General features: G+C 37.3%; 1 protein-coding gene across 2 annotated transcripts; it reads left to right on the plus strand.

The window, feature by feature from the left end:
• The first annotated feature begins 7,807 nt into the window (after nucleotides 1-7,807).
• diras1b (DIRAS family, GTP-binding RAS-like 1b) lies at nucleotides 7,808-23,396 on the plus strand. Of its 2 annotated transcripts, none has more exons than XM_007234371.3 (3): nucleotides 7,808-7,895; nucleotides 18,540-18,850; nucleotides 20,064-23,396. In XM_007234371.3, exons 2-3 carry the CDS (start codon nucleotides 18,542-18,544, stop codon nucleotides 20,349-20,351), a joined length of 597 nt encoding a protein of 198 aa, XP_007234433.1. In that variant the 5' UTR covers nucleotides 7,808-7,895; nucleotides 18,540-18,541; the 3' UTR covers nucleotides 20,352-23,396. The 2 variants fall into 2 exon arrangements, with proteins under 2 accessions (XP_007234433.1, XP_049338987.1); XM_049483030.1 differs by lacking the exon at nucleotides 7,808-7,895 and adding an exon at nucleotides 14,353-14,506.
• Nucleotides 23,397-26,636: the final 3,240 nt, after the last annotated feature.

Raw genomic sequence — 26,636 nt, forward strand, 5'->3', positions numbered from 1 at the left:
ATATATATATATATGTGTGTGTGTGTGTGTGTGTGTGTGTGTGTGTGTGTGTGTGTGTGTGTGTGTGTGTGTGTGTTCATGGGACTGGGATATAACTGTATATATATAAGGCTTATCAGGGTAGCCCATTTATGACCCATCTTTATTTTGTCTTTAGTTTCTCAGTGTCTGCATGAATGTTAGCTAGCTAGTTTAACAAGCCTTGTATTGACTGACCTCTACACAACATATCCAGAAAAGCTCATTTGATTGTTTCTAATTTGAGACTGTTTCAGTTAAGATTAACTAACTTAAATTAATAAAATCATCAACAGCGTAATAGACCACTGCAGCCATGCCATGTATGGCAGGAATGAATGGGTTTTTTAAAAACGGCCTCTATCACATTTTGTGGTAAATACATATGTTCATAACTCTGTATGTTCTATTCTGTGCATATTTTCCTCCTGATCAGCACTGGATCTTCTGAATTATGAGATTGTTTAAGAGTCGTAATGAGAATAATGCTAGCTTTTAGTTAATGCTACAGCGCACTGAACAGACTCCACAGAATGCAAATGGACTCGATTTGGGGTAACACCAGTGAAGTCCAACCACATTTTTACAGTATATTACACACAGCAGGAAAATACTAAAACTATCAGCACAGTGTTACTCCAGAACCAAGCTTTAAAACGAGTGGTATAACTGTGTTTAATTAGAGATGCAGACAGCTCTTCTACCCGCTTCTCTATCGGTATGAACACTAATCTTACTGACCAACCACCCTGGTTACACTGACAGACCAGCTAGATCATCAAACTCAAATCAAATGATATCATACGCTGTGCTGCTTAAGACATATTTAATCATTTTTTCATTAATTTTAAAATGTCTAGTTGTGGTCTTTAGTATGAATGGATGCAATGTAGGTCCTTTTTATGAGAAAAATTCTCAGGTGTTTCAGTTTAGCCCTGATTTAGATCACTGAATTACAGGTCTCTAAAGAAAGTAAGGATTTGACTCTTGCTCATGAATATTCATGCATGCAAATTTGTCACCTCTGATTGGCTAACAGCACTGCAGCAGAGAACGCCTACCTGCCTTCACTCACAGTCAGTTTTACAGCGGTAAACTCAAAGGAAAAAATGTTTTCAGAGATACAGCCTTAGTTCCAAAGATATAACACCAAGTGCTAAAGTTTAGGTAAAGTTAACCCCTAAACTTATGTAATTATTATGAACCAATGACTGTATGTCAACAATAAAACTCGGGATTTGCTGCTCCAGAACAAGCTTCTTGTAGGCTACGCTAATAAGCTAGCTGTGGTTATGGCAAGTTAGCCTTTAGCAGCATCAAACACTGAACTGTGGCCTTATACTTAGCATAGCTAGGTATAAGGCATAATTCATTACAAAACAACATTGCCTAAAAGCAAACTCAATGCTATATTTGCTAGACATGTAATGTTATGCTTGTTAGTGCTCAGAAATGTTACTACATGTTAAAATGTTTTTTTTTAAGTTACTTACCACTAGCCTCATAAGAAAATAGAAAATAAGAAAATAGCTCACTCAAATGGCTAGTTAGCTAACCTAGCTAGATACATACACTTAGCTTGACATATTATGGTAAATAAACACATTAAAACTGTAAAAATATTTACTGAATAATTTTATATTGTACTATGTAATATTCCAAATCATATTTTTGAAATCATTGTTTTTAAGAAATAGTAGCCAACACACATATACCTGTAAAGTGTTCACTCTGAGAAAGAAGTCTTCGAGGCTCAAGAGAAAAAAAGTCGACAAAGGAAACCCTGTTAAAGAGTATAGAGGACTGCAGTCATCATTTTGTAGTCAGTGCCATGATATTTATGTCCATATCTATGTCTAAACTGAAATTCACAATGAACAGAATCAATGGGCTTTTCAAAAATGATAATGTTAAGTAGCCTATGTTTGTGTTAATGCTTGTAAAAGCAGACAAGAGGAGAAAGTGAGCTTAAGCTGCTCAGTGGTTCTTAGTCCTGATTCTGGAGCAGCACTTCCCAGTGGATTTTATTGTTTAATTACAGTCAGTGGCTTACAGTATGTTAATTACAGCCCACCTGACACAGCTAATCATCTAACTGACCTGGCTGAGGTGAGCTAAGCTGAGTGTGTTGCAGCAGGAAAACACTAAAGCAAGCAGGTCAGATTTACTCCAGATCCACAGAGTTTATCTAGCTTGATTAAGAACCCATAAGAGCCTACACGTAATGTAAAAATACTTAACATGGTTTACCTTCCCACTAAAACCTATTATAAGGAAAATTCTTAAAATGGCTTAATGTACTAAAACAATTAGCAAGAAACACAAAACTTTCCCTCATTTATTTCACTCCATAATAAACCTAATCAGAATATTTATAGGATAAACAAACCACTGCAATATAACCCACGTTACTAACCCACTGTAAAATCCAAAGGCTGCAGAGTAAATATGCTGGTTGAGTAGATCTTGACCAGCACAGAGTATGATATGATATGATTTAATTTGAGTTTGATGTCTAGCTGGTCTGTTAATATCTGCTTCTCTAATTAAATACATGAATACATCTCGCCTTACAGAGCATTTAAAGCCTAGCTCTGGAGTAACACAGTGCTGCTTGTTTTAGAGATTTCCTGCAGTACCAAACCCAGCTCTCCTCAGTGAGGGCAGTTAGTCGAATAGTTGGATCAGCTGGGTGTAATATGCTGTAAAAATATGACCAGAGTTTGGTGGGTTTACACTACAGATAGTCTGCTGGTGTTCTGTGCGTCTGTCCTATGATGTCAGTTCAGTGCACGGGTAGCATTAGCTAAAAGCTAGCATTATTGTAATTACAACTCTTAACCCCCCAACACTATGTTGTAAAAAAAAAAAAAATGTCCATGCTGTTCAGTGAAAGTGCGTTCCATTTAGGTTGAATGGTGAAAAAACATCTGTCTCTAGTGGTTGAAAAGACGTTGGTTTGAAGACGTATTTACAACGTCTAATTTAGGTTGAAAACAATCTTTCAATTTGTTCAACTAAGAAATAGTTTTTAACCTTAGCTCTTGACCTTTATTTTTTTAACAGCTGTGATATTCAGCCTGGCTTGTATCCATTACCATATCTTTATTTAATTACAAATAACACTGATTGAAATGCTCGTAGTAAATAACTATTATCATAACGTTATACTCAAAGCGCAGCAAAATCGATTTTTGCCTTGAATAAAAAGGGGTTGCAGCATTCATTAATACTTTGCTGCCTTATCTAGTGAGGTTAGCTAGTGTTAAACAGTTAAAATAGCTTTAAATATGTCACCATATTTAATATATTTTAATGTGGTTTACTAAGGCCTTATTAACGTAACACCATAAATTAAGCGGCAAAACAAAAAAGCTAACTATTTTTACTTGAATCATTCCTCACGGGTTGGCCAAACAATGGGTACTGGCTTTATAACTTAACCTAGCTATATAGCTAGCATAACACTAGTTACCTCAGGCTCAGACTTCATCACATGTCCCCTTTTTTACCTGGTTTGGTAATAATCAAATATAAAGTTACACAATAAAACCCAATTAATTGTCTTTTTCTCCTCAAAGTAGCAAAAAGTAGTAGTTTCTCAGATTTGGCCTTATCTGGCCTCATCCAGCTGACCAAGCTAGCGTTATTTAACCGAGTTTCTTACTAAATAATAAAATATAGTTAGCTAAAGTTGCATTATAAAACCCAGGCAATTGCCTTTTCCTGGCAGTTTAGATAGCATTAATCTAGCTCAGTTACGACCTCTGACTCAGAATTCACCTTGTAGTGTTTTTTCTTTCTTCAGGTACACAAAATCCATGGTGGAAAACAATCTTGTAATATAGAGGATACAGTGATGGTCAGGAGGAAAATGTACATGGAACTTCAAATATGAGGACTATGCACAGCAGCAGTGGTCTATAGAAGCATAAGAGGCCAAACTCAGTTTAACGCTCCACAGCAACAGCACCGCCACCATTATGGACTGATAACTACAGGAAAAAGCTAAACAATAACAGCAGTCAGTCGTACTGAACTTAAAATGACACATTTAAACTTAAAATGACACATTTAAAGACATTGTAAGGCATTATATCTAAATGTGAAAATAATTTTAAATACATTAATAAGGATGACCGATGCTGAAGCACAAAAATGTAAGTAATGTCAGTATAGCCTATGTGTTATCCGTTCCTCCACCAGCTTAATAAGCTTCTTTATTACCACTAATAACATTTTTAAAATTATTAATTGATATATTATGCAGACACAGTAATACTATATGTATTCTTAATATTGGGAGAGTGAGGGAGCCATCCCAACGCAGTACCTTGTGAAGTGAAACAGAAACAGTCCCAAATTTTGTCTCATTCCGGCCCTGTCCTGTCTGTTTCTGTGTTTTTTCCTGCACTCTCTGTGTCTGTTTAGCTTTCCTCCTCCGTGCCTGTGTCATGCCCCACGTGGTCCTGTGCTTACCTGTTCATTTGTAGCTCCGCTCCCTTGTTACCTGTTGTCAGGTGTTTCCGGTTTCCTGTCCCCTTCTGTGTGCATAAATAGTTCCCTTCGTTCCTGTCTCCCTGGTCCGTGGTTGTACATGTTAGCATCAGTCAGGTGATGTGTTCTGTTTGTTTTCCCAGTTCCCATGTACCCAGTGTTTCTTTATTTATTTAGTTCTCTGTTTGTTCATTTTGTATTCTTAATAAATACTTGCATTTGTGTCCTCTCTCCACGTCCTCTCCTTGGAGGTGCCATGGTAAATGTTATGCTGCTGCTACCTCATCCAGCATGCCTAGTTTGGTGGTAAGTCAGTGGAGGTTTAGTAAGGCATATCCTTGGAGGGTCCTAAAACCCTCCTTGTGTACCAACGGTGCTCTCAATACCATGAATCTACCTACTTAAAATAGTTATGTTTATGTTTTAGTGCAATTGCACATAATCAATACAACGTTTAAAGGTTTTAACTATTTTGTACAAATGGCTTTAATCCACACATTTTTGAAAAGTCAGCCATTTTACTAATCCTGCAAAGAATAGAGCCTCATTGCATGAGAGGTAAGCACATTAGGTTTTTTGACTTTTCAAAGTAAATCTTTTATGATCAAGGATTTTTGATTGTTGTGTCTGAACAGTCATAGACAAGTTTAAAAACATTTCACACGTTTTAAAGCTTTGGTAAAGCTACACTACGAGTCTGTACAGCTAGCATGAAGTTAGCCCAAAACTACTGGATGATGCATTTTTTCCAAAATAGTGGGGTTGAGGTAATTTGTTCCAGTGACATATATTTTTTTTTTAATTGTACATTGCATTTTTACATTTTATCACTAAAACTATGTGACATTCTTAAATTTTAGTCCAAAACTTTACATTGATATCCCTGCCAGCTGGGTCAGAGAGGAAAATGCAGGTTGGGTTAAGTGTGCATTAATTAAAGCTCACCTTCCGCGAAAATCCGATTTTTCTTGTTTTTTTGTGGAATTTTTTTCGTGTGAAAATTTTTTTTCGTGTGTGTGACCTTTTGGTGTGCTCAAATTGACCTTTAATGTTGTAAAGTAACTTTAAATTAACCTTAAATTAGTCATTTTGTATTGAATTTGTCTAGCTTTTATATAGCAATACAGTTCCTGAGATCAAATGTATACTGTTTTATTTTACTAGCTAGGCATAATTTACCCCAATGTATTCTCTCCAAAGGCGCAACTTGCCCCCAGTGCCAAAAAAAGGCTGTACTTCTTAAACACTATGTTTCAGATCCAAAGTGACTTTTGGATGTTTTAGTCTGTTTGGTTCCCACTGAGACAAAACCACCACAATCTCTGGTCCCTCAGATGACACTGCAACAAGAAACATTGTTTAACAAAAGCTAATAGAATCACACTGGCAATAAATTACTTTGAAAAAGCTTTGTTAAGCACTTTTTCACAAAAGTCACTTTAAACTAACTGTGCAAAACAGAAATCTTATGTCGACCATTTCCAAAACTGGCATTGACTTCTGGGTGGAAACATGTACTGTGGTTAGATAAATCAGTAATTCAGATCTTTTTTTAGAAGAAATGGACACCATCCAGACTGTTATCAGCAACAAGCACATTAAGATCTAGGATCAACATATGCTGCCTTCAGGCCTTTTTTTTTAGGGAAACTCATGCTGTTTTAACAAGACAAAAAGTGCAAAAGCTCATGCTGCAGACATCAGGCAAAGCTGCAAAAAAGAGCTGCCTGCAGTCCTGACCTGTCCCAAATAGAGTATGTGAGGTGTGAGAATTTTGAAACAAAAAATATGACATCAAACCTGTACGAAAAGAATGGGACAAAATAACAAGTGAAATACTTTATAATTGTGTATCCTCAGTGCCGCAATGCATTATAAGTGTTGTGAAAATTGTTTAGTGGTTTTATTGTCTCACCTTTCTTGGAATGTGTTGCAGGCCTGAAATGCAGGAATAGATGTATATTATCAAATGAAATTAAGTTGATCAGACAAAAGTGACTGTACACTTAGTATGTATGTGCAAACAAGAGGTGTGAGAGTACAAGCACGAGTAATAGAACAAGGCCTTTAAGGGGTTACTATATATATACAGGGTTACTATAAAGACATTTATCCCATAATCCAGTGCAAATCGTAAAGGGTAGAGCTACGCAGGTTTGGAACAGTGCAGCAGGAGAACCTGCCGTGATGTACATTATATTATAAGTATTTGTTTACCCATCAAAATCATTGAACTCAGGTTCTATCAGTTCTATGTCAACGGTGTATTAAATCAAGCACCCAGACGTCCAGACTGCTTCTAAAAATCTTAGTAAAAGAAGGAGTCGCTCTCAGGAGCTCAGTTCCAGCATGGTACTCTGATAAAATGCAGCACCTGTGCAACAAGTCTGGTTATGAAATTTCATCTAAATATTCCACAGGAAACTGTCTGCTATTATAACGCAGTGGGAGAGACTGGGAACATAAGCAACATTGCTCTGTTAACATAACATGAGCAGGCTCAGTGGAGGCTTAGGTGCATAGTGCACGTGTTTTTAAGATGTATTTGCAGATGTATTTCAGGTGGTTGCAAGGATGTTGCTAGGAAGTGTGTCATCCTTGCTGGTTATTAGTCAAAGGAAAGGATGCACATAATTTGCACAGCAATGTTTTTTAGCATTCATTCATTTATTCATAAATGAATCATTTACATAAATGAATAAATGCCTATCAAGTGTTGAATGCTGTCAATACATTAACAACTGTGTTACAAAATATCAATGTTGCCCTGCCATAATAAAAATAATATTATTCACTGCTGAACATTTACGTCGAGACCAGCTTTTGCTGGTAGCTGGTTTGGAAGGTCTAAGCTGATGTTGAAGGTGGCTGAAAAGATCCAGGCAATACTATACCCTATACTAATATACTAGCATGTTAACCATTAGTATAGTTTATGCATTTGATTTTTGTTATGTTAATTACAGATTAATAGATTGAGCTGGACATGTTGATGTATTTAAGCAGTGATACCCAACTAGTAACAGCTTGTAAACTGCTATAAGTGTGTATGAATGATGTATGAAGTGTGTATGTGTGTGTGTAGGTGTTTGCATTTGTGTGTGTGTGTATCTGCATGTTGAGTAGCACCCCTCCCTCCTTCTATCTTTAGTATAGAGGTTAAAAACTAGTGTGGGTGTGTGGGGGAGAGAGAGAGAGTATGGGGGGAAGGAGTGTGTGTGTGTGTGTGTGTGTAAGTATGTGATGGATAGAGTAGGGAGGGTGGGTGTATGTGTGTAAGTGTGTGTGTGCTGCGGTGGGCTCTGGACTGTAGCAGCTCCTCTTTACACTAAAATGCTTTAGGATGCTTTAGGCTGAGCTCAGCATCAGCCCCACTGCAGGTAGGTCAGACACACACACACACACTCACCTTACACACTCACACACACTGTTCATTCATTCACCTTCATTCATCCATCCATCCATTCATCTATTCATCCCTTCATTAGTGTGTGTGTGTGTGTGTGTGTGTGTGTGTGTGTGTGTCAGTATGACTCACAGCTCTGGCTCAGCCCCCTCATCTCCACACATGGCAGGGCTGCATGAATGGGATTCTCCTGCATGAACACATTGCTGTGGCTACAAAGTATGCGCGTGTTTTATGTAAATGAAGATAAACTGTATTGGTTGTTAAGTGTGTGCGTTGCTGTGTTTGTGTGAAATGCTGTGTGAATGGTGCTGGTGCAGCAGCTTCTCAATGAAACGGCGTGTTTTTCGTCTCCCACCCATTTTCCGCATAGCCACGCCCCCTTAGGCAAGTACTGTCTTTTTGTACGCTGCAGGCCACGCCCCTTGCGCAGTACGATTGGCTGGAGGTTGATCCTATAGCGTGAGTTTACCTCTAACTACTCGCCAATCCTTATGCATCAAAGCGAGGGACGTGGCTTGCCGGAATATGGGTGGTGAATACAGCCTGCTGTTACTGTCTCTTTTTTTATGTATTATGTTTTTTGTACTAGTCGATCAGGATGCGTCATCTGGCTTCTCTTGACAGCAATGATTCAGCCAGGATGTTCTTTTTTAATTGTCGAAAACGAAAATCTGTTTGTATGTCTCTGATCCCGGCCACTGCCCATTCTCCAGTTCAATTCTTATCTCCCAGGTTGTCAGGTATAGAACATCAGCCTCAGTATCCTTCTAAAATGACCAATAATCAGAGAAGGTGGTCAAAGTAAAACACAAGTAAGTATTATAGTGTATTTTTTTTTTTACGTAGAAAGTGGTGAGCACCACTTACTAAGTCGTGAGCACCACTTACTAAGTCGTGAGCACGACTTAGTAAGTCGTTAGCACGACTTACTAAGTCGTGAGCACCAGATAATGGTAGCTAGCAAGCTATAGTTTAAACTGGCATATGTTCCACAGTGTAATGTGATTAACTAGCTAGGTTAACTAATATTATCTATATTTCATTGTGAAATGTTTTAGCTAATGTTAGCTAGGTTAGCTAATGGTAACTACTTTATTTCAGTGGGGAAGGTTTTAGCTAATGTTAGCTAGTTTAGCTAATGGTAACTAAGTTACTTTATTTCAGTGGGGAATGTATTAGGTAGCGTTAGCTAGGTTAGCTAATGGTAACTACTTTATTTCAGTGGGGAATGTATTAGCTAACGTTAGCTATGTTAGCTAATGGTAACTACTTTATTTCAGTGGGAAATGTTTTAGCTAACATTAGCTAGGTTAGCTAATATTAACTACTTTATTTCAATGTGACATGTTTTAGCTAACATTAGCTAGGTTAGCTAATATAAACTACTTTATTTCAGTGGGAAATGTTTTAGCTAACATTAGCTAGGTTAGCTAATATTAACTACTTTATTTCAGTGGGAAATGTTTTAGCTAACGCTAGCTAGGTTAGCTAATGGTAACTACTTTTTTAGTGGGCAATGTTTTAGCTAACGTAAGCTAGGTTAGCTAATGGTAACTACTTTTTTTAGTGGGCAATGTTTTAGCTAACGTAAGCTAGGTTAGCTAATGGTAACTACTTTATTTCAGTGGGGAATGTTTTAGCTAACGTAAGCTAGGTTAGCTAATGGTAACTACTTTATTTCAGTGGGGAATGTTTTAGCTAACGTTACCTATGTTAGCTAATGGTAACTACTTTATTTCAGTGGGAAATGTTTTAGCTAACATTAGCTAGGTTAGCTAATATTAACTACTTTATTTCAGTGGGAAATGTTTTAGCTAACATTAGCTAGGTTAGCTAATATTAACTACTTTATTTCAATGTGAAATGTTTTAGCTAACGTTAGCTAGGTTAGCTAATGGTAACTACTTTATTTCAGTGGGGAATGTTTTAGCTAACGTTAGCTGGGTTAGCTAATGGTAACTACTTTATTTCAGTGGGGAATGTTTTAGCTAATGTTAACTAGTTTAGCTAATGGTAACTACTTTATTTCAGTGGGGAATGTATTAGCTAACGTTAGCTATGTTATCTAATGGTAACTACTTTATTTCAGTGGGGAATGTTTTAGGTAACGTTAGCTATGTTAGCTAATGGTAACTACTTTGTTTCAGTGGGGAATGTATTAGCTAACGTTAGCTATGTTAGCTAATGGTAACTACTTTTTTTCAGTGGGAAATGTTAACTAACGTTAGCCAGCTTACTCTTATTAGATGTGCACAGAAAAGCTTTTGGACACACACGCACACACACACCAAACACAGTGGCTACTTTAACCCAAGCCTACCATATATTGTACAGAGAGCAATGAAAGCCTTAAAGCTAAGCTAACTTAGCTAGCATTAGGTTAGCAAGCTAGATCTTTGTAAAAGCAGCCTACATTTGATCACACATGGCAGCTAAATAAATATGATTTTGATAACTGGACTGTGTGTGTGTGTGTCCGCGTGTCCGCGTGCCCGCGCCCAAAAGCTCTTTCTGTGCACATCTAATAAGAGTTAGCTGGCTATCGTTAGCTAAAACATTTCACAATGAAATATAGATAACATTAGCTAACCTAGCTAGTTAATCACACTACACTGAGGAACATATGCCAGTTTAAACTATAGCTTGCTAGCTACCGTTATCTGGTGCTCACGACTTAGTAAGTGGTGCTCACGACTTAGTAAGTCGTGCTCACGACTTAGTATGTGGTGCTCACGACTTAGTAAGTCGTGCTCACGACTTAGTAAGTCGTGCTCACGACTTGGTATGTGGTGCTCACGACTTAGTAAGTGGTGCTTACGATTTAGTAAGCGGTGCTTACCACTTTCTACGTAAAAAAAAAATAAATACACCACGTCCCTTTAGGGGCTCCGTAGAAATGCATTTATTAGATGTAGACAAAAAGATGGATGCAAACTGTCTTATTTCTGTTCTCCTAAGGTTTTTTTTTCAGGCACATTATTAAAATATGGCCAAATCAGATAATGATTAATGAGTTAACCAAAAATTATTTACACCAACGCACAAACTGTCATTTTCTCTAGTGCTATACTGTGTTCCACTGTCTAAGAACCACTGATCTAAATAATACTAATAATGCACCTGGCTGGAAATTGTAAATTGCTTGACACAATTACATCCAAACCCAGCCAGTGTGAAACGACCCAGGAACATTCAGAAATGCGGTGTAATATTGGCTTGCATCCCAGTGCTCTCAGAATGATGTTTTACACAATCTCAGTTAGATAAAAACTATCATTATTGAAATCTGAAGTAACTTTTACAATACAAAAAAATACAATGCAATTAAATATTGATGAATGATGAACAGCATAACTTTTTAAACGTATGCCTATCAAAATGTGCAAATATATCCTACTGTATATTTAATTGCAAGTATAAATAAACATGAGATAAATTAGTCTAGGATCGGCCAGAAAACTTGATTGATTGAACATTTTAAGAAACGTTCTAAGAAAAGCTCTAAGGGTATAAATTGTTACAGCTTTAAACACTTAAAGCTGATTAAGTCTAGTCTTTGACTACACAGAACTTTGAACTGAGATTTCCCAATAAAAGGAAAACATAGTCTATAACTAAGCTTAATGCCTCTCTGGAATAATAACCCCTTTCTTCTCCCCAAATATATAACTGCATATACACTACCATTGGTCAAACTCTTTGAGTGAGAGAGACATGGGCAGATATACAAAGTTTTGGGACACTAGCGAAATACAAACATCAGTCACAAAACCAAGACTAAGTATTCTGAATTGTTAAAATCAGAAATCAGATTAATATCACATACTAAACCCTGTCAAAATACAGAAGACAAGGACTGAAAAGTGAGCAGTAATTTATTTTAAGGTAACTGCGTTTATTTGTATATTTTTATAGACACACAAAAAAATCCTGAAATTAGATTTTTTTATTAAATGGGCTATTAAGTTTATTAATTGGTCTTAGAAAATGAGTATATGTTAATATACATATATGGTTTAAAGGTATTTAAGTCTCTCTTACATTATACATACATATACTCTTTTTTAAAACCAAAATAGGATCACCTTATATTACAATATTTTCTATTTTATACATTCAGATTATGTATGATGCTAATATAAAATGTCTTTGTAAAAAAAAAAGTCAAAGAACACTATAATCAACTTCTTAATGAACAGAAACACAGGAAATAATCTCTTTAGCACAATGCTAAACTGGCCCATGAAGCTTCATTCGTTATAATCAATGTTAATATAGGCTGTAGGTTAACTCTGGACAGATGAGCTGTGCTAATCGGTAACAGAAACTCAGACAGGACCAAGAGACTTTAGCACTGCTTTAGCCTATCATGCATATAGAACCACATGCTAACTCTGTCAGGATGCCAAAGAGATAAGCATGTATATGTAAAAAGATCAAATATAGCACTTAAATCTTGTGTGAGAATTAAAATGTTTCAGTGACAGACTGACTGTCAATGCTGACTGTACTAAAGGATACACCGATAAATATTATATAAATGTATCATAAAATATGTCCCAAACTAAATAAAGTTTCCAAACTGGATCAATAATTTTAACATTATATATAATTTCTGTTTTTACACTGATAATGAATTAAATGATGAAAATGCATTGCCTTTTTAATGTTTGCCTACCAAACATAAAAAGCCCATATTTAATTGTCGGTACAAGTAAGTAAGGGCTCTATTTTAGTGATTAATAGGTGAGCTGTCAATTGTGCGTCGCATAGCAGGATGTAGGGCATGTCAGTGTGTCTTTGGTATGCTGAGGATGCAAAAAATATGTCTTGTACAGCTTGAAACGTACAAAGGGCATTAACTAATTCTCTTAATAAATCAGCTTTTTACTTGCTTTGTTTGGAATTACCACAATTTCATTACACTCAAGCAAATTCTTGAGGAAAACTGAATTTTTCATAATAAACACATGTAAACAGTAAAATGGGTGGGTCTGTGCATGCACAAAACTGCTAGACAGCACATACCAACAGGTAGCACAACTTAACAGAAAACAGCCACAGAAGCAGGAACCTTATAGCAAGACCTCATTTTCCTGGACATGTCCTCTTTTGGGGATGTAAAAAAGGCAAATATCCATAATTTTTAAATTGTTTGAAATATCTGGGATTTTCATACCTTTTGTAACAGTCATCCCACACAATGTGTACAGATTTATACAGCTTTAAACAGGTCTGTTTAAGTCCTGCCATGATTGGTCTATATGTACTGTACCTGACCACAACCTAAAAATGCGTGAATACAAATGTAAATATATATTCGATTAACCTAGAAACTATTCATTTTGCCTTGTTTGGCCCTAGTGTCCTGCTGTATTTAACTTTTTTTACAAGCTTGACATATTAGAGGGTTTTATAATTTTTAAAATTGTTATTTAAATATATAAACACACTGTTATTATTACATTCAGGAGGTATTGAAATATGGATTATGGATACGCTCTGCATTCACTTCTCTGCATGAAAATGTTACATTGATTCTTTTATATAGCCACAGCATCCCAGCTACTGTAAGTACTTATGTGTCCTCAGTGTCCTTTTTTATGAAAATCATAGTATAGTCACCCTAAGTTAGCATGGTCATGATGTTAGCTAATGGCTAGTATCCAGGGAGGGTACTGAGCACTGCTTAGCGTAGCGTTAAGAACTGCATGCTCAGGTCTGATGAAGCCAGAACCCAGAGATGTTCTAATCCACTCAGTGTCAGTAGAGGCTGCAGAGATGCAGTGCTGCTTAATTACTACTGCAGTAAGAGCCTGAGCGGAGAGATGTGAGATTGGATGAATAGCCATGTATACAGAAATGACCTGAGCACAGTCACCCAGACCATATTTTAAACCACAGCTTTCTATACAATAAAAATATACTACTTTACCAATTTCCCCAGTCCCTAGCCGAACCAGTTGACTATCTTAGCTCCTGACTAGTATAGCATATGCACTATATGCTAAAATGTTTGTGGACATCCTTTCTGTTGAAAGCATTTAGCTGTTTATTGCTGCATTAAGTTGCAAATCTCATGGCTGAGATGTGCAAAGGCCAACAGAATAGGACTCTCTAGAGCAGATAAACACATGGACTGTTGGTACCCTGTCTACTGAAAGGCATGTGCATAGAGCTGTTCTCTGGAATTATGGTTCAGTACTTATTGTATGATGTATTATATGATATATATATATATATATATATATATATATATATATATATATATATATATATATATATATACACTTTTTGCAACACTCCATGTTAACCCCATGTGGCTGTAGGCTGCAGCAGCAGTGTGGTGTAGGTGCATGCTGGGACGCGAAATCCTCTGAAGTGGGTCAGTGGAGTGATGTCCAGCAATGACAGACGGAATGATTAGCTCCTAAGCCCCCAGTAAAGCAATCTGTTACACACACAGATCAACCTGAGTGCAGAAGAGAGGAGGCAGGGATACAGCAGGTTTTACACATGGTCAGGGGACCGGTCAGCAGGGTGGTCATTCTGAGTGACTGAGGCTTTACTGTACTGTAAACGGTAAGGCTCTGGTGCTTATGGACTTGAAAGAGAGGTAGAGAAGTGTGTAAGTGTGTAAATTTCAGTTCTGAATTCTGCAGTCCACCTTAAAGGCAGTGGCTGCTGCATTCCATGCGATTTCTTATTTTTTAGCTTCTTATCAGAAGAGTTCCACCAGTGCAGTAGTTACAATCTGGTGCTTGAATATAATAGATTCTTTTTTTGTTTTTACTCCTTTTTTTTGTTGTTATACCTTAAATGTTGCATCAGTCACCATTCTAGTGCTTCTTAAATTAATTTGCTGTTCCACCTTAAATGGTGGTTGCATTGTGGTGCAACATATTGTTACTTTTCTTTCCACCTTAAATAGATCACTAATTGCATTTTGCTGCTTCCAAATGTAAATTTCTGACACCTGGCTGTAATTGCTGCACAATTTAAGGTGGAATAAAAACCGAATGATGAAGAAAATACATATTTAAGGATGTTTTAGTGTAAGAAAAGAAAACATTGCAGTTCAATGGGTGTGCGTGCTAATCCAGGCAACATTCGGTGTGTAGAGATGGCAGATGGTAGGGGTATTTTTAGGATGTGGTGCTGAAAGTGTGATTTATACTGTAACACACACATACACGTGTGCGCACAAACAAACCCATACACACACACACTAAAGGACAAATTTAGCCCTGTAAGGACACACGGTTGGTGACTCTGTTGCTAATTGTTGCTATTTTGGAGGTTTAGCATGCTGCTCTCCATGGGTGAAAATGTGGAGAGTGAATTATGGCCGTGATCTGACCCTCTTCTTACACACTTCTGAACTGCCCACCTTAAATGGGTGAAATAATTGCACTGGAACTGCCCAAGAGAGACTGAATGCGCCAGCTTCTAATCCAATTTCAGCTCCACCTTATATCTGTAATAATATAAATGGAAAGGATGAGAGAGTAACTGTAGAAATGGAAGTAAGGATGGTATTACTATGAAAATGGAAATTAGGATGGGGTAACTTTGGAAAAGGAAGTGAGGATGGTGTAGCTATGGAAGGGGAAGTGTGGATGGTGTAACTATCAAAGTGGAAATGATGATGGCATAATTATGGAAAGTGAAGTAATGATGGTGTAACTATGAAAAGGGAAGTGAGGATAATATAACTATGGAAGTGGAAATGTGGATGGTGTAAATATAAAAAGTGAAGTGAGGATGGTGTAACTATGGAAAGGAAAGTGACAATGTAAACATGGGTCTGGAAGTGATGGAAGTATGTAGGTGGAAGTGAGGATGGTGTAACTATGAAAAAGGAAACCTTAACCCAAGTGAGATGCTGTGGCATGACCTCAAGAGAGTGGGTTCACATATGGATCTGGAATTGAGGATGGAGTACCCATGGAAAGAGAAGTGAGGACAGTGTAACTATGGAAAGGGAGATAAGGATGGAGTAACTGTTGGAAGTGAAGATGGTGACAGTGCAGGTGAGGCTAGTGCTTTGTTCTGCTCATCACTGCAGAACCTCAGGGTTCTATCTCTGAAGCATAGTTATGTGTTCCACTCTATTCCCCCTTCAGAGCAAGGTTACCTTCCGCATCCAGCAGCGTCAGCCTGATCTTCAGCCAAAGAGAGAGAGTGAGAGAGAGACAGAGAGAGGACCTTCAGTGAAGCTTATGCATTATAATGTGTATGTGTGTGTGTGTTTGTGTGTGTGTGTGTGTGTGTGTGTGTGTGTGTGAGTTAATCTATAATGGAGTTTGGCTTTGATCACCCAGCACTGTAGGAAAAGCCCAGTGGCCCTAAAGCTGCTCCGCTCAGCCTCTTATAAACAACCACTCGGAGTGCCCATCCATCACAACACAGAGCGTCCAGGGACACCTGCACTCAAGGGGGCACAGAGGGGGGCATAAAATCAACAAAAGAGATCAGACACGGGTATTGATCGTATAGGCTACTGATCAGAGGCTTAATGTCGTCTGCTTTAAGATTTACCAGAACAGTGAAGATAAGGGAGTATTAGTAATGGCCTAACATGCCTTCATCCTCTTAGTCCCAGCTGGGAAACCATACTTTCCACATAGCAACACTATAGCAACTACTTAGTGAAGTATAGCATCTTCCAGAACAACCATGCAGCACAGTACACTGTGGCTACTGTTTCATCATAGTAACACCATTAGCACCCCATAGCAACCACCTGAGATGCCATATTAACTACTGAGAAACACAACCACAATCACAGTACATCAGCAACATGTGCTTAGCAACACCATACCAATCACTCAGCAACACGCTAGCAACCACCAGGAATTGCTGCACACTTTCATAGTTCTCATCATCACTTCCCCTTCCATAGTTACACCATCCTCACGTCCCCTTCCATATTTATACCATACTCATTTCCCCTTCCATAGTTATACTATCCTCACTTTCTTTTCCATAGTTACCCCATCCTCACTTCCACTTTCATAGCTATACCATCATCACTGTTCTTTCCGTATTTAAACCATCCTCACTTTCTTTTCCATAGTTACAGCATCCTCACTTCCCATTCCTCAGGTATACTATCCTCATTTCCCCTTCCATAGTTATACCATCCTTATTTCCCCTTCCATAGTAATACCATCCTCATTTCCCCTTCCATAGTTATACCATCCTCATTTCCCCTTCCATAGTTATACCATCCTCATTTCCCCTTCCATAGTAATACCATCCTCATTTCCCCTCCCATAGCAATACCATCCTCATTTCCCCTTCCATAGTAATACCATCCTTATTTCCCCTTCCATAGTTACACTATCCTTACTTTCTTTTCCATAGTTACACTGTCCTCACTTTCTTTTCCATAGTTACACTGTCCTCACTTTCTTTTCCATAGTTACACCATCCTCACTTCCCCTTCCATAGTTATACCATCCTCATTTCCCCTTCCATAGTTACACCATCCTTACTTTCTTTTTCATAGTTACACCATCCTCACTTCCAATTCCATAGCTATACCATCATCACTTTCCTTTCCATATTTAAACCATCCTCACTTTCTTTTCCATATTTACAGCATCCTCACTTCCCCTTCCATAGTTACACCATCCTCACGTCCCCTTCCATATTTATACCATACTCATTTCCCCTTCCATAGTTATACTATCCTCACTTTCTTTTCCATAGTTACAGCATCCTCACTTCCCATTCCTCAGGTATACTATCCTCATTTCCCCTTCCATAGTAATACCATCCTCATTTCCCCTTCCATAGTTACACTATCCTTACTTTCTTTTCCATAGATACACCATCCTCACTTCCACTTCCATAGCTATATCAGCATCACTTTCCTTTCCATATTTAAACCATCCTCACTTTCTTTTCCATAGTTACACTGTCCTCACTTTCTTTTCCATAGTTACACTGTCCTCACTTTCTTTTCCATAGTTACACCATCCTCACTTCCCCTTCCATAGTTATACCATCCTCATTTCCCCTTGCATAGTTACACCATCCTTACTTTCTTTTTCATAGTTACACCATCCTCACTTCCAATTCCATAGCTATACCATCATCACTTTCCTTTCCATATTTAAACCATCCTCACTTTCTTTTCCATATTTACATCATCCTCACTTCCCCTTCCATAGTTATACCATGCTAACTTCCATTTTCATAGTTACATCACCCTCACTTCCACTTCCATAGTTACTCCATTATCTCTTTCAGATTCATAGTTACACCATCGTCACTTCCACTTTCATAGTTACACCACCCTCAGTTCCACTTTTTTTACTGTCCTCATTTTCCTTGTCATAGGAACACCATCCTTATTTCCTATAACATAGGGTGGAGCTGAAAATTGGATTAGAAGCTAGCTCATTCAGCCAACCAACATCAAGACCTTACTAATGCTATTTTCACTAATTGCAATCAAATCCTCACAGCAAAGCTTGAACATCTAGCAGAAATCCTTCTCTGGACAGTAGAGACAACAAAACATATATTGGAACAACTTGAAAGACACAGTGAAAAAATATATAGTGTATTTACCGGCTTGACTGTGTGTTTGTTTGTTTCTCAGCCATGCCGGAGCAAAGTAACGATTACCGGGTGGTGGTGTTTGGAGCGGGTGGAGTTGGTAAGAGCTCGCTAGTTCTGCGCTTCGTAAAGGGAACATTCCGGGACACATATATTCCCACAGTGGAGGACACATACCAGCAGGTGATCAGCTGTGATAAAAGTGTGTGCACGCTACAGATCACTGACACCACCGGCAGCCACCAGTTCCCAGCCATGCAGCGCCTCTCCATCTCCAAAGGCCATGCCTTCATCCTCGTCTACTCCATCACCAGCCGGCAATCTCTAGAAGAGCTGAAACCTATCTACCAACAGGTACTCATGTTCCCACCTTCCACCCCTAAACCCCCAATTTATTCAGTCATTCAAGACATGTTTGGGTCTGAAGTTCTGAAGTGCTTCTTTATGTTCACTTGGGAGCCAGGAGGCTAATGTACAGTACAGGCCAAAAGTTTGGACACACCTTCTCATTCAATGCGTTTTCTTTCTTTTCATGACTATTTACATTGTAGATTCTTACTGAAGACATCAAAACTATAAATGAACACATGTGGAGTTACTGTAAAAAAAATGAGCTGGCCTCCACAGTCACCGCACCTGAACCCAATCCAGATGGTTTGGGGTGAGCTGGACCGCAGAGTGAAGGAAAAGGAGCCAACAAGTGCTAAACACCTCTGGGAACTCCTTCAAGACTGGTTTCAAGAAAACCATTTCAGGTGGCCACCTCTTGAAGCTCATTAAGAGAATACCAAGAGTGTGCAAATCAGTAATCAGAGCAAAGGGTGGCTATTTTAAAGAAACTAGAATATAATTTTTGTTGTTGTTATTTTACCTTTTTTTGTTAAGTTTATAACTCCACATGTGTTCATTCATAGTTTTGATGCCTTCAGTGAAAATCTACAATGTAAATAGTCATGAAAATAAAGAAAACGCATTGAATTAGAAGGTGTGTCCAAACTTTTGGCCTGTACGGTAGCTACCAAATAATAAAAGTATATACCCCATCAATTAGCAAGGGAGTTTTATACACTGCTCACCACTATATGGATTTTTTTGCATAATACTAAACTCTGACAAAATCTAAATATAAAACACAAATCATAAAACAGAGGGTCACAAATCTTTCCAGCTGTGGTGAACAGCTACCAAACTTCGCTGTGAAACGGAGGCAGCTGTTACAAACATAAAGAAAAACAGCTTCCCCCCAGTGGCGGCACATACTTTAGCTCTCCAGGTTTAGCTTTAACTCTCCAAGTTTAGCTTTAGCTTTCCAGACTCAACTTTAGCTGTCCATGTTTATCCTTAGATTTAGTAGCAGTAAGCTAATTGGTGGGGTGTCAGCATCCGTGGTTTGTTAGATAAATCAGTCATGTAGCTCCAGTGTAAAACTGAGGAGGCACCAAAACATGTCTTGGCTCACGGAGTACATTTTGGTAACTTAGGGGAGGTGATTTTTTGTTGAAACTATTCCTTTAATAAATGAGAAGTCTGTGTTTGTATGTGCTGAACTATGTGTGCTGTGGTTTAGATGCTGGCCATTAAAGGCAATGTGGAGGGAATCCCAGTCATGCTGGTAGGCAATAAGAACGACGAGACCCAGAGGGAAGTGCAGACAGAGGACGGGGAAGCACAGGCCCAGGCCTGGAAGTGTGCCTTCATGGAAACATCAGCCAAAACCAACCACAATGTCACCGAGCTCTTCCAGGAGCTGCTGAATATGGAGAAGAAGCGCTGCATGAGCCTGAACATCGATGGAAAACGCTCAGGAAAACAAAAGCGCACAGACAAACTGAAGGGGAAGTGCAGCATTATGTAGAAGCTGAGCATGCTCAGTGCCGCCATACGGACACTGCAGCACCTCAAGTATCTGATAGGGGTCAGATTTGAGCCAGTTTCATTCGGGATACATATCTGATATGCCAGAGGTGACCTAATCGGACCAAGTAGCCTCTTTAGGCTCCGCCCACAAATGTATAGTCTTAAAATTACTGTTGTAAGGCTGTATAAGCTTTATTCTACTTATTATACATAATATAACATTATTGTCTAAACAAAACCACAAAAAGTTAAAGAATTTGGAAAACTTTTATTTTGTCAAAGACTATATCGTCACTGTCCAATGAAAATCATGTATCTAAAAACAGCAACTTTACAGAAGTATTATGGAATATAGGGGTAATTATCAAATATTTTATTAAGAAATTTTGACACAGTGTATGAGACAGTTCATATGTTTAAATTAGACTAAAAATCAAACATGGAGATGCTTAGTTTACAATGATATTATATATGCATAATTGTGAACTTTGCACATGCAGCGTTCAGATGTGTAAACAGTACACTTTTGTTCATAGCAGTATATTATACCACAGTTAGTTCCGACCCTGCAACGTGATTGGCTGAGAGGCGTTCTGTGAGTGCCATTATCACATTACCTGAGAATTCAGCAGTTTAACTCAATTAAAAATGAGTATGTTTGCTAGTTGGGATGTCTCCTCAGGTATTGTGTTTGTGTTGGATCTTTCCAATTAATCAGCCTGGGTGGGGCAGATTACAGCAAGAGATGGGGTCAAACTTGGTGGCGTAATTAATTGCATTAAAAAAATAATAACACGTTACTGATTCCAAATGAATAGTGTGCATTAACTCTCTAACATTGACAGCTCTAATATAAATATAAAGCAAACTTGCTGTTTTAGCATGTCAGAAATACCATTTTTTTCTAAATTATTTACTGAAATCTAGCTGCGACAATCCTATTATTAATAATAAAATCAAAATTAGAAGCCTTTACACTTACCTTGCCAGCAAGTGGGGCTAGCCAGCTCTTCAAATCAGTACATTTCTGATTTCTGTTTTCTAAAGCTTATCCAACTTAGCAAAAGTAAAAACAAAAGAACACATTTGTGGGCGAAACCAAGAGAGAGGGTATTTAGTTTTTTTACACCTCACTGGTCTTTATGCTACAGAGCAGTGTTTATCAATCCTAGCCCTAATCAGCTCAGGCTAATTTGAGTAAACACTTTTGATGTGGGTGGTTTTAGGATGCTGGCTGTGTTTACACTAACAGATATGAGAACCTGTGGAGTCTGATCTCACATCCTCCTGATTCATCCTTGCTTACTGGAAGAGATTTTTACAATGTTATTGGATGAATCATAAATATCAGAGCTGTCATTCAACAATGCTGTGAGGACCCTTGAAAGGCAGCAGTAGATCTGTATGTACGTTTAAGAACAAACTATATATAAATATTTTGAGCATGAAGCCAATTAAAGTCTAGCATGATAATTTGCTAAAGCAGCCCTAGCTAGCTGGCTAATTCAAGCCAACCGGGCAAAGATGGTGATGATGCCAGCTAAGACTGACTAACACAATGCTAGCACAGGCTAGTAAACAGGTTTATTTTAACGCAGACTAACCTTAGCTAATAGTGACAGAGTTAATTGTGTAACAGATTGCACTGTAGCCCTGTGAGGGTCCTTGGGGAAAGAAAAGGCGATGGGTGTGAGACTGGGCTTCACACCAGCACGGCCTAAAAACGGGATTTGAAAGGGAAAAAATTACAGCAATAATGCTCATAAAAATGTACTTCAGGCCTGTATTGTAATTGACTGAGGTGGAATTTGACCTTCTAGACCACCTGCCACCTCAACTTTTTTTCACCCCATACTTTTGTTCCACAATGACAGTGTATTTTTTGAAGTATAAAATTACAAGAGTGAAACGAAATAATACACTGTGTAAATCCTGGACTTTGGGAAATGTAAACATTTCTGATGAAGCCAGGGTTGTGGACACTGCTGGATTGCTTAGAGTGGGCCTTAGAACAGCAATATAACCAGAGACTATAGGAAAATGCCTTTCCTATACCTTATCATAATCTATTCTTGATTTCAAACAATGTCCATTACAATGTTTTTATTAATATTTAGCTCTTACTTATACCTGGCAGCCAAAAACCTCTCCACAAAGAGGGGTTAATTGGCATGCAAATAGATTGTTTACACTTTTTATATTTATTTTTTATTTGCCAAGACATGTTTATTATCTGATGTGTGCTTTAGTTCACAGGTAAATGAGCTAGTTTAACACTGCTGGTAAGAATTCAAGAGCACCAAAATGCATCACAACAAACCACTCTACAATGTTCTTTCTGCTTATTGGTCACATTTTTTGTATATTGTGAACATGAAAGCAAATACAGGATGGCTACATTCACACCGCAGGTAAATGTGACCCACACCCTGTGTCATATGTGTTGTGTGTGTGACAGTGTAAGAAGCAGAAAAACACATTTGAATTTAATTTTAAATTTTTGGGCCACTTTAGTTTGTGGTATTATGTACTTATTCTATTCTTGGCGATGCAATTCTGTTTGAATGAGAATCAGACTAGATTAGACCTTTACATCAAAAAGAGAAAAAAAGACAAAAATGGAAAAATGAGAGTGAGACAATGACAGTGTATTGACTAAACGGAAACTAATGAAAACTAAAATCCTGACGCTGTCTAAATAACACTTTTAAATTTAACTTTAATAAAGCCCAGCTGTTAGACTGAACTCATAAGTAGCTCTTCAGTATCTGACAAGATTAAAGTTGAATGTGAATGTGTTAAACTGAATGTGAAGCTTTGCTCTGATGCACATGCTTGTCATTTACTCAGTGTGCACCATTCAGACACGTGTCAGATATAGATCACATTAAAAATATTGTGTGAACAGCCTAAAATAAACATCAAATTTGGTAATAAAAAAATCAGATTTTGGTCAGTTTTATCTTCTGTGTGAACGTATAAGAAGTTTCTGTGTTCTGGACTAGTGCATGTTTCTTCGTGAATATTAAAGTTTAACTGATAACATTTGTGCTGTACTGTTTAGCTCAAACTTGGGACCAGATTGCAACCATCTCCCTAAGGGTCTCAAGGGGTCTAGCTGTATTCATCTTCTTTTGAGAGAAAACAAAATCATTAGAGAACCACTGAATTCAGTGAACTGTAATAATATATTAGCCTATCATTTTCTCAAAAGACCAGATTTTTTAAAAGATAAACAGACATGTACCTGTACAGGAAAATAATTACAGAAGAGCCATCGTGAAAAAAGGAATTACCCCATGGCCTCATGTACAGCTAATCATATTGAGATCAGGATTAAGCAACATTAGGCTACAATTTCTCCTTATATATTTTCTATTAAAGCACCCATCAGCACACAGCAAACATGTCTTGGCTGATTGATTGAATCTAGCCTGAGTGGTCAGTCATGCTCATCTTAACACCTATTATCTGCATAAATAATAGATCTATACACACAAGCTGAACTGATGAGTTCTGCCTCATCTTCACTGCTGTCTGCTTTTCCACAGCACTGCAGGAACGCTTTGCATCAAGCAGATCATTATAAAACTGTTGTGCCTGCAGTTGGAGAAAGAACTGCTGGTGCATAGTGCCTATACGTTAACAGAATAATTAGCATCCATGTAAAAAAGTACAGGATATTATAAACTGCAAAAATAACATCACCTTGTGAGGCAGGTGGCTGTAAGCAGGCTGCAGGTTATTTCCACGTTGATTTATGTGCTGTTTCTGAATGGAAGAGCGAGGCCTTTTGACTCGAAGCAGATTCAGTCCAGTTCAGTTTAGCATGTGGAGACTGACCTCCAGCACACGCACAGAACTACTGAGGGCTCCTGACTGTGGGTAAAAACACTAAGAATGAGCCTGCAATATCTTTAAGCAGTGATACTAGCATGCTTACTCTAATTACAGTCAAAATGTTGTAATTCTCTTTAATACCTGACCCAGGTTTAACCATAAATCTGATTAACCCAGGACCTCATTCAAAAAAGCTTTGTAAAATAGTGCAAACGGAAAGTAAATTCTGAGTAAAATAAACCTTTATGAAAAAATCACATCAGATTCACAAACACTGCAAATACTCCAGTTTTACACCAGGTATATTGTGTATTTTAAGAAATGTCACATTCCTTTACCATATCCATACATTTACCATAAGTGTGTAGTAAACTGGCCCCTAAAAGTATCATGAATTCAAAAGAAAGTATCTCAATAGTTTAGAGTGGATTAAATAGCCATTCTTCACTCAGTTAATAAATTCTAATCCTTAATTTTCTCTCTGCAGTGCTCTGCTCTGCTAAATCCAGCCACAGTGCAAGATCAGCCGTTTGTACTGGTGGTTATTACAGACTCTACACTATTGATAGATTCTACATTAATCCACAAGAATTGACTGCATGTGGAAAAAACATATATAGCAAGCAGGTGCTCTGTAAAGGCTAATGGAAGTTATTAAGTTAAATTTTTATTTGCTTTTTTAGTGAAGATAAGTTTTATTTTTTATTTAAAGCATTATTCATCAATTAATTTTTAAGTTAATACCTGAATTAATATGCTGTCATATCAAACGACACTTTTGTTTGTTTGTTCAGAAAACATACCCTATATTGGTAGGCTAGCTTGTTAACTAACTCTTGACCAGCATAGAGTATGTTTTTCTGAATGACAAGCTTGTCTTGACTCTGGATTTTTAACATGGATGTTTTGAGACCCATACAAAAAGAAAAATATAAAGAAAATTGTATTAATCTATTATATTTGAAAATGTTTAAAATGGCAAACATGTATTTTCCTTAATATATTTTAAATGGATGCTACATATAAAGAAATACAAACTCATATATAAATTTTTGGTATGGGGATAACAAACACTACTGAATGTGGATTTATGAAAGAAGTGTGTTTTTTTTTAAATGATTTGTACTCACATTCTGCTACCTTTTCGTTAATCACTTTAAATGTGCAGTTTTTCCTCTTAATCTAAACTTTAAACACATCACACTAGACTACTATTGTTCTGCTAACTTTTAGCTAACTTTGATTTCCGAACCATTAAAAATAAAACAGTAAATATTTATCTGATATTATAATACTCTCATATTATTTATAATCTGATTTATCTGATTCTGTCGACAGCACATATCTGTACAGTCAGTCACAGCTAAACTGTTTAGAACTGCTGCTGTTGGATCTCAGTATAAAGCTGCACTGAGCTTGGAGCTAGCATATATGGCAGGCTAATGCAGCTCTCATTAAGAGTAAAATGAGAGAAAGCTGATTTTCCTATCTAACTGTGTGGGGCCTCTCTCTTCTATTATTTTATTTAGAGTGAGTGGAGAAGATACAGGGTTACACAGGGCTAACATTAGCATTCTGAGTCTTAAGAGCTGGGGCACAATAAGAGGTGGAATGCCGCTGATTGTGTCATTGTGTCAAGATGATGGATTTAAATCTGACTCAAATGAATGTTTATTTCATTAGTTAATTCTCATGTAAAGAAGTGTGTGTGAATCTTAACTGTGTGTTTTCTTTTATTTAAAAGTTCATGTAATAATAACATAATTTAAACATTGCACATTTTATTTGTACTGTGTTCACGCTTAGGAAAGATTTTTTTACTTTTTGCTGCTGTTTACAACACTTTTTAATAGTTCCTTAAAGATAGTGTTTGCTATCTCATTTATTATATATCACTGTTTTTTTATATATTTTTGTGTTTTCTGTTATTACTTTCTGTAGACTATTGCAATAATAATAATAATAATTTAAAAGCATTATTTACAGCAATTAGTGTTTGTGACATAGTGACCTTTAATCAGAATTGTTTTATTGTCATTTACTTCACTATGTTTTCTCAGTGTTCCTTACAGACTGTTGATGAAGGTGCTATAAATGTGTGTAAATGCAGGACAGATCCATGTATTTTTTTTAAGAGCCATGCCCCTGCACTCGGACTGGTTAGTACAACTCAATGACTGTATATTAGCATATATACATGTACATTACAGTACTGTGCAAATGTCTTAGTACATAATATAATATTACATTATATTTAGTTTTAATATAATATTAAATAATATTTTCTTGAAAAAACACATTTTTTTGAAATGGAGATTTTCAATTCAAATTTTCTCTGGAGCCAATAACTTTTACACAGTACTGTATATATTTGTACAATCACTGGTATAAACTTATCCAGTCCTAGTGCTGTAGTGCTGCTAATGAGCCATTATGTATATAC

The sequence above is a fragment of the Astyanax mexicanus genome, chromosome 8 (genome assembly GCF_023375975.1).
Source record: "Astyanax mexicanus isolate ESR-SI-001 chromosome 8, AstMex3_surface, whole genome shotgun sequence".
NCBI classification, from domain to species: Eukaryota; Metazoa; Chordata; class Actinopteri; order Characiformes; family Acestrorhamphidae; genus Astyanax; species Astyanax mexicanus.